Consider the following 9,459-nt stretch of genomic DNA (forward strand, 5'->3'; position numbering starts at 1 on the left):
GTGTAGTGTATATGAATGCGCAGTGTGTAGTGTATATGAATGCGCAGTGTATAGTCCTCTGCTTGTGTGTAGTGTATATGAATGCGCAGTGTGTAGTGTATGTGCAGTGTATATGAATGCGCAGTGTGTAGTGTATATGAATGCGCAGTGTGTAGTCCTCTGCTTGTGTGTAGTGTATATGAATGCGCAGTGTGTAGTCCTCTGCTTGTGTGTAGTGTATATGAATGCGCAGTGTGTAGTCCTCTGCTTGTGTGTAGTGTATATGAATGCGCAGTGTGTAGTGTATATGAATGCGCAGTGTGTAGTCCTCTGCTTGTGTGTAGTGTATATGAATGCGCAGTGTGTAGTGTATATGAATGCGCAGTGTGTAGTGTATATGAATGTGTAGTGTATGTGAATGCGCAGTGTGTAGTGTATGTGAATGCGCAGTGTGTAGTGTATGTGAATGCGCAGTGTGTAGTGTATGTGAATGCGCAGTGTGTAGTGTATATGAATGCGCAGTGTGTAGTGTATATGAATGCGCAGTGTGTAGTCCTCTGCTTGTGTGTAGTGTATATGAATGCGCAGTGTGTAGTGTATATGAATGCGCAGTGTATAGTCCTCTGCTTGTGTGTAGTGTATATGAATGCGCAGTGTGTAGTGTATGTGAATGCGCAGTGTGTAGTCCTCTGCTTGTGTGTAGTGTATATGAATGCGCAGTGTGTAGTCCTCTGCTTGTGTGTAGTGTATATGAATGCGCAGTGTGTAGTCCTCTGCTTGTGTGTAGTGTATATGAATGCGCAGTGTGTAGTGTATGTGAATGCGCAGTGTATATGAATGCGCAGTGTGTAGTGTATATGAATGCGCAGTGTGTAGTCCTCTGCTTGTGTGTAGTGTATATGAATGCGCAGTGTGTAGTGTATATGAATGCGCAGTGTGTAGTGTATATGAATGCGCAGTGTGTAGTGTATATGAATGCGCAGTGTGTAGTGTATATGAATGCGCAGTGTGTAGTGTATGTGAATGCGCAGTGTGTAGTGTATGTGAATGCGCAGTGTGTAGTGTATATGAATGCGCAGTGTGTAGTGTATATGAATGCGCAGTGTGTAGTCCTCTGCTTGTGTGTAGTGTATATGAATGCGCAGTGTATAGTCCTCTGCTTGTGTGTAGTGTATATGAATGCGCAGTGTGTAGTGTATATGAATGCGCAGTGTATAGTCCTCTGCTTGTGTGTAGTGTATATGAATGCGCAGTGTGTAGTGTATGTGAATGCGCAGTGTGTAGTCCTCTGCTTGTGTGTAGTGTATATGAATGCGCAGTGTGTAGTCCTCTGCTTGTGTGTAGTGTATATGAATGCGCAGTGTGTAGTGTATGTGAATGCGCAGTGTATATGAATGCGCAGTGTGTAGTGTATATGAATGCGCAGTGTGTAGTCCTCTGCTTGTGTGTAGTGTATATGAATGCGCAGTGTGTAGTGTATATGAATGCGCAGTGTAGTGTATGTGAATGCGCAGTGTGTAGTGTATGTGAATGCGCAGTGTGTAGTGTATATGAATGCGCAGTGTGTAGTCCTCTGCTTGTGTGTAGTGTATATGAATGCGCAGTGTGTAGTGTATATGAATGCGCAGTGTATAGTCCTCTGCTTGTGTGTAGTGTATATGAATGCGCAGTGTGTAGTCCTCTGCTTGTGTGTAGTGTATATGAATGCGCAGTGTGTAGTGTATGTGAATGCGCAGTGTATATGAATGCGCAGTGTGTAGTCCTCTGCTTGTGTGTAGTGTATATGAATGCGCAGTGTGTAGTGTATATGAATGCGCAGTGTGTAGTGTATATGAATGCGCAGTGTGTAGTGTATGTGAATGCGCAGTGTGTAGTGTATGTGAATGCGCAGTGTGTAGTGTATATGAATGCGCAGTGTGTAGTGTATATGAATGCGCAGTGTGTAGTCCTCTGCTTGTGTGTAGTGTATATGAATGCGCAGTGTGTAGTGTATATGAATGCGCAGTGTATAGTCCTCTGCTTGTGTGTAGTGTATATGAATGCGCAGTGTGTAGTGTATATGAATGCGCAGTGTATAGTCCTCTGCTTGTGTGTAGTGTATATGAATGCGCAGTGTGTAGTGTATGTGAATGCGCAGTGTGTAGTCCTCTGCTTGTGTGTAGTGTATATGAATGCGCAGTGTGTAGTCCTCTGCTTGTGTGTAGTGTATATGAATGCGCAGTGTGTAGTCCTCTGCTTGTGTGTAGTGTATATGAATGCGCAGTGTGTAGTGTATGTGAATGCGCAGTGTATATGAATGCGCAGTGTGTAGTGTATATGAATGCGCAGTGTGTAGTCCTCTGCTTGTGTGTAGTGTATATGAATGCGCAGTGTGTAGTGTATATGAATGCGCAGTGTGTAGTGTATATGAATGCGCAGTGTGTAGTGTATGTGAATGCGCAGTGTGTAGTGTATGTGAATGCGCAGTGTGTAGTGTATATGAATGCGCAGTGTGTAGTCCTCTGCTTGTGTGTAGTGTATATGAATGCGCAGTGTGTAGTGTATATGAATGCGCAGTGTATAGTCCTCTGCTTGTGTGTAGTGTATATGAATGCGCAGTGTGTAGTGTATGTGAATGCGCAGTGTGTAGTCCTCTGCTTGTGTGTAGTGTATATGAATGCGCAGTGTGTAGTCCTCTGCTTGTGTGTAGTGTATATGAATGCGCAGTGTGTAGTCCTCTGCTTGTGTGTAGTGTATATGAATGCGCAGTGTGTAGTGTATGTGAATGCGCAGTGTATATGAATGCGCAGTGTGTAGTGTATATGAATGCGCAGTGTGTAGTCCTCTGCTTGTGTGTAGTGTATATGAATGCGCAGTGTGTAGTGTATATGAATGCGCAGTGTGTAGTGTATATGAATGCGCAGTGTGTAGTGTATGTGAATGCGCAGTGTATATGAATGCGCAGTGTGTAGTGTATGTGAATGCGCAGTGTGTAGTGTATATGAATGCGCAGTGTATAGTCCTCTGCTTGTGTGTAGTGTATATGAATGCGCAGTGTGTAGTGTATGTGAATGCGCAGTGTGTAGTCCTCTGCTTGTGTGTAGTGTATATGAATGCGCAGTGTGTAGTGTATATGAATGCGTAGTGTATATGAATGCGTAGTGTATATGAATGCGCAGTGTGTAGTGTATATGAATGCGCAGTGTGTAGTGTATGAATGTGCGGTGTAGTGTATATGAATGCGCACACATGCATTTCTCACAGCACTTTGTTTACATTTCAGACGCAGCCGTTCCCCCAAGAGAAGGAGGTGCGTATCTGATATCGCTGCTTGCCATCAGTCTTTCCCCATTGCAGGGCTTGTAGAATTAATGTACAACCAATATGTTCTGCGGATAATGGAGAGTGGGCGGCTTTCCCCGTTGCGGACAGACAATGGAGAGTGGGCGGCTTTCCCCGTTGCGGACAGACAATGGAGAGTGGGCGGCTTTCCCCGTTGCGGACAGACAATGGAGAGTGGGCGGCTTTCCCCGTTGCGGACAGACAATGGAGAGTGGGCGGCTTTCCCCGTTGCGGACAGACAATGGAGAGTGGGCGGCTTTCCCCGTTGCGGACAGACAATGGAGAGTGGGCGGCTTTCCCCGTTGCGGACAGACAATGGAGAGTGGGCGGCTTTCCCCGTTGCGGACAGACAATGGAGAGTGGGCGGCTTTCCCCGTTGCGGACAGACAATGGAGAGTGGGCGGCTTTCCCCGTTGCGGACAGACAATGGAGAGTGGGCGGCTTTCCCCGTTGCGGACAGACAATGGAGAGTGGGCGGCTTTCCCCGTTGCGGACAGACAATGGAGAGTGGGCGGCTTTGTGCGCTTTAGGAAAGCGTTTTTTTTGCACGTTGTTCTCCAGGCTACATCTTTATACGCGGCGAGCTGTGCATCTTTATTTATACGCGGCGAGCTGTACAACTTTATTTATACGCGGCGAGCTGTACATCTTTATTTATACGCGGCGAGCTGTACATCTTTATACGCAGTTTCCCAGGTCTGTGTGATGATGTGAAATGTATTTTGCTGTAACAGTATTTGCTGATTGTCTTTTCTTCTGCTAACAGTCCTTCTCCTCCTCGCCGAGAGAGACACCGGAGTAAAAGTCCAAGAAGACACCGCAGTAGATCTAGGGAAAGACGTCATCGATCTAAATCTAAATCTCCAGGTACTGTATGCTGTATAATATAACGCCTGCTCTCCCGGGTACCTGGGGGATCGCTTGTGCCAACACCCAGGGCTTCAGCTTTTTCTGCAGGAAACTCCTGTGGCCTAATGTATAAGGTTCCCAATAAGAATACACACAGGTGAATATACCCAATGCTGGCTTTACTTCATTAAAGGATATGAAGAATTTAGGAATTTCGAATAACTATCAATATAAAAATGTTAATTTATTCTTAGCCCTTACTCACAATTTTCAAAAAGGAATAAGAATTATAAAGCTAACTCACAAGTGACTAGTAAATCCCTTTTTATACTTATGACCATTATTTAGGTGCATTGGGCAAAATTTACTAAGCGGCGGTTTGACATTTCAGTCACCAGTCCTCTCGGCTGCTGTGGCCTCATTGACTGTGGTCCGGCCTCTCCAGATTTATGTGATCCGTTCAAGTTCCTTCAGGAAATCAGGCTACTTATTTGTGGTCTTTAGATTTCACAGGAAAGGATGGCCGGCCAATAGACTGACGTTGGCTAGATGACTTCGTATGTCTATATCGGGCGCCTACACATAGGCTAGGTCTTTCTGTTTCTGTGGATACTTATTCTACTTGGGCTGTGGGCCCCTCGGGGGTGGCTCGCTCTGGCGCCTCGGCTGTTCTGCCTTGCAAAGTGGCCAAGTGGTCTTCTGTCCGCACCTTTTTAAGGTTCTATGCATTGGTTTCCTTTGCCTCTCAGGATGCTTCCTTTGGGCGACGGATTCTCCTTTCTGCACAGGAGCGCCCCCGCCCTTAGTTGAACTGCTTTGGGACATCCCCAAGGTAAACCCTGTGGACCCCCTATGGACCCTGAAGTAGAAAACAAGAGATATGGCAAGAACTTACCTTTGTTATCTCTGCTTCTACGAAGTCCACATGGTGCCCGCCCTGCCGCACCTGGCTTCATATGGGCTGTTTGGCTGGTCACCATTTTCCCGTCTCCTTTTCTGTGAGCGTGGTTATTGGGTGTTCCAGTCTTCTTTCTTTTTTTCTCCTTTTCGTTCCTCTTCTTTTTTTTTTTTTTTTTCCTCCGGACTGAGGGAACCCACTTCTATAGTCCACACGCCAGACACAAGCATAACTTTTTTATAAATCAGTATTTTCTGGGTAAACAGAATTCCAGCTTTGCACAGCGTCATCCCATTTACCAAATTACAGAGAGGCAGCTTGAGAACGCTGGATACCTTTGTATTAGATAGAAAAAAAAAAAGAGATTTGCCCTCCAGCACACAGCAGAAAAATCAACAAAAAATACTTAAATACCTCTGAATCTCGATCATGTAGGATTTGTTACACACATTTGCAAATATATGAATAAGCGCCAGGCCATCGTCAAGGCTCCTCTATATTGGCGTCCATAACATTAATGAGATCACGTCCGAGAAGCAAGGTAGCCCAAAAAATTCCAGCCAAGGACCATCCCCAGGACATCACACGAAAAGGGGAAAAAAGGTGACTCAATACCAGATGTTTTATATCTATTTTGCACGGCATATAATTCCCCTCGCAGAGGGATCATTGCAGTTATGTCCACGTGGCCATTCCCCAATAGCTGATCTATATATTCACTTTTACAAATGCCCGTTCTTAGAATTTTTTGGTTTCATGTTTGTAAGTTCACCTTGGATCACTTGGTGAATTTTCCTCTTACTAATGAGTAGTATTTGGAATATTATCAGAGGACCTCAGGGTGACAAAGGGATATAAATAATTATTATTAATAATGAGTGCAGTGGCCCAAAAAGCAATTTTGCAAACTTGGGATAAGTCTTAATCCTCCTACATTAAAGTTGTTTTGGGAGAAACTTTTCCATGTGTTTAATATGGATTGGTTAGAAACCACTTTGGAAAATGAAACCCATGTTTCCAAATTGTTTGATACCTGGGAGAGTTATAGCGCTCAGCCTTGCCGAGTGGTGTCCAAAAGAATATTTGTGTCACTTAAAAATATGTAATGGTATAGTTCCCGTGTTGGCTAATGGCCCCCCGATTTATATTGGTTTCTTAGAAGAATCTATTGGAATCTTTTCCTCCTAGAAACTTTTGATTTGTGTCCATCATTTTGTTGGCGTTTGCCTGGTCTCTGCCCCACCCTGTGACTTTTTACCCCCATTTTTCTTATTGGCACATTGTAAAGAAACAGAAGCAGCGTTATTGGCACATTGTAAAGAAACCTAGAAGCAGCGTTATTGGCACATTGTAAAGAAACAGAAGCAGCGTTATTGGCACATTGTAAAGAAACCTAGAAGCAGCGTTATTGGCACATTGTAAAGAAACATAGAAGCAGCGTTATTGGCACATTGTAAAGAAACCTAGAAGCAGCGTTATTGGCAGTAATTCCAGTATTTGTGGATCACAGATCAGCATCAGTTTCACGTTTTCTGCAGTTGCTTCAATAGCAGCCGATCTGTCCTTTGAGGCAACGCTAAGCTAATATGGTGTTAGTGAGACTTACCATCCATTTCTGTCTGTCTGTAGCTTTCTCCTACTATCTCCTACTTGGTTCCTTGCATCTAATGACGCCCTCACTGATTCTTAGGGTTTTCTTTCCATTAGTCTTTCAATGTCTCTGAGGTAATCTATTTAGCTCAATTAAAACTCACCACAGTCACCTCTCCAGCTCTAACGCCATTAGCTTTCAGGCTGGTACATTTCTCATTTGTTATTCCTCATTAGGTCGCTCACGTTTTGTCTGTAATCTCACCACTTGCTTCTCCTTCGGAATTATCAGTGCTGTGCAGCCTGAAGACTTTCTTCTGTGCCCTCGCTGGCCTTGAGCCCCTGGCCCGCACCCTGTGCCCTCGCTGGCCTTGAGACCCTGGCCCGCACCCTGTGCCCTCGCTGGCCTTGAGACCCTGGCCCGCACTCTGTGCCCTCGCTGGCCTTGCTTTTATCCTGCTTTCATGCTCCTCAGATTAGAAACTGCAACTAGCTTGTCTCCCTCCACAGGTGTTTCTGTTCTCTCTCTCCACCTAACCATATGTAGAGGGGATGATGGGGACCTCCTCTCAGCAAGGCACCCCTGCAATCCCCACTGTCTCTGTAAGACCGGCTTTCTGTACTGCATTAATTTACACGAGGCAGCTATATTAGAATTGCTTATTGGAAGATGTACTGGAAGGGTTCTAACCAGATTCCTGCAAACACAATTTTAACATTTTTTTTGTTTGTTTTACCGACAGGACATCATCGAAGTCACAGACACAGGAGCCATTCCAAGTCTCCGGAGAGGTAATTGGCTTATTATAGATGTGTTTATATGGGAAGTCACACAGGGGCCATTCCAAGTCTCCGGAGAGGTAATTATTATAGATGTGTTTATATGGGAAGTCACAGACACAGGGGCCATTCCAAGTCTTCGGAGAGGTAATTATTATAGATGTGTTTATATGGGAAGTTACACAGGAGCCATTCCAAGTCTCCGGAGAGGTAATTATTATAGATGTGTTTATATGGGAAGTCACAGACACAGGGGCCATTCCAAGTCTCCGGAGAGGTAATTATTATAGATGTGTTTATATGGGAAGTCACAGACACAGGAGCCATTACTGATCTCTATAGGACGGGCACTGATACCAATGCAGAGGTTGGTATCTATACAGTCACTGCCCTGTCCATAGCCACCATCATTAGTGCCCTCATTTGCCTTGGTTCTTGTTTCATGCGATCTATCTGAGAACAGGCAGATTATCACATACAGGAATCTCACCTATAGAGAAGCAAGTCTGCCCCAACATGGCACCCCGCTTCCTCCGCTATGGAAACAATGAGCATCAGAAATGCTGCCGGGACCCATTCATTCAATGGAGAGAACAGCTGGGTGTAGCTCTGTATTAGGCCACGCTGCTCTCCTACCACTCGTGGTCTGATGAGGGACTGTGTGCAAACTCCCCGCTACCAGCCAGTTACACTCAGCCACAAGTGCTCGGCTAGGGAGCGTGTGCAGTGTGACAGCGTATCAGCAGTGGTGTAACGCTCTGCATTGGCTGCCATATAGAGGGGTCTAATGTCCTCTCCAGTATTTCATGAGACGGAAATGTGTCGCCTGTGTCACAGAAATTGTCATCTTGTGTGAATAATATGAACTGAGCCTTTCTCGTCACTACGTTAAATAATAATTTGATAATATACATTTCTACAGATATTTTAGGCAAGTGTGAAATGTAGTCTGTGACGCCTGTATTACCTGGGAGTGACCCCCGGAATACAGGAAGCGCTGGTGTCTTTCTTATCTATGTAACCCTGGAATTATTTGTTTTATTATAGGTCAAAGAAGAGTCATAAAAAGAGCCGACGTGGAAATGAGTGACCAGAGCGCTAGAGCTGTCCCTATATTCACAACGTCTTGTATATAATGACTGCTCCATTTTGTTTCAATGCTGATCCTGTATGTCCACTTGTCATTTGTTCTGTTCAATCATTTTTAATAAAATAACTGACTTGTGCTGGATTGTCTACGATGATACAGTGTAACAGACCCAGGTGAGGGCATCGTATGTGACCTATATATATATAGGATGGGAGAGACGAGTATGACTTGTGCTGGAGTGTCTATGATGTAACAGACCCAGGCGAGGGCATCGTATGTGACCTATATATATAGAATGTAAGAGACGAGTATGACTTGTGCTGGAGTGTCTATGATGATACGATGTAACAGACCCAGGTGAGGGCATCGTATGTGACCTCTATATGTAGGATGGGAGAGACGAGTATGACTTGTGCTGGAGTGTCTGATGATACAATGTAACAGACCCACGTGAGGGCATCGTATGTGACCTCTATATGTAGGATGGAATAGACGAGTATGACTTGTGCTGGAGTGTCTATGATGTAACTGACTCAGGCAAGGGCATCGTATGTGACCTATATATATATATATATATATATATATATATATATATATATAGATATATAGAAGAGACGAGTATGACTTGTGCTGGAGTGTCTATGATAATATGATGTAACAGACCCAGGTGGGGCCATCGTATGTGACACCTATATATAGGATGGGAGAGACTAGTATGACTTGTGCTGGATTGTCTACGATGATACCACCAAGTACGATAAAGAGAGAGTGGAATTCCTCGACTTAGATATATACATTGAGGATACATGCATTAAGACTAGAACACACTATAAAAAAAGTAGATGTGAATAGTTACATCCTGGCAGCGAGTAATCACCATCCAAGTTGGATTCGGAGTATCCCCCAGAGCCAATTTACACGCATTCGAAGGAACTGCACAGACATTAAGGAG

The 9,459-nt window shown here is 44.5% G+C and overlaps 1 protein-coding gene across 1 annotated transcript in view; it reads left to right on the top strand.

The window, feature by feature from the left end:
* PRPF38A (pre-mRNA processing factor 38A) overlaps window positions 1-8,643 on the top strand; it is a 41,779-nt gene extending 33,136 nt beyond the window's left edge. The window contains exons 6-9 of the mRNA XM_088463462.1: window positions 3,242-3,268; window positions 4,067-4,167; window positions 7,381-7,429; window positions 8,465-8,643. Of these exons, the coding sequence (XP_088319588.1) occupies window positions 3,242-3,268; window positions 4,067-4,167; window positions 7,381-7,429; window positions 8,465-8,507 (220 nt within the window). The 3' untranslated portion in view covers window positions 8,508-8,643. The remainder of the gene's footprint in view (window positions 1-3,241; window positions 3,269-4,066; window positions 4,168-7,380; window positions 7,430-8,464) is intronic.
* The last annotated feature ends 816 nt before the right edge of the window (window positions 8,644-9,459 follow it).

The sequence above is a fragment of the Taudactylus pleione genome, unplaced genomic scaffold, assembly GCF_031769625.1.
Source record: "Taudactylus pleione unplaced genomic scaffold, aTauple2 ptg001379l, whole genome shotgun sequence".
Taxonomy (NCBI): Eukaryota; Metazoa; Chordata; class Amphibia; order Anura; family Myobatrachidae; genus Taudactylus; species Taudactylus pleione.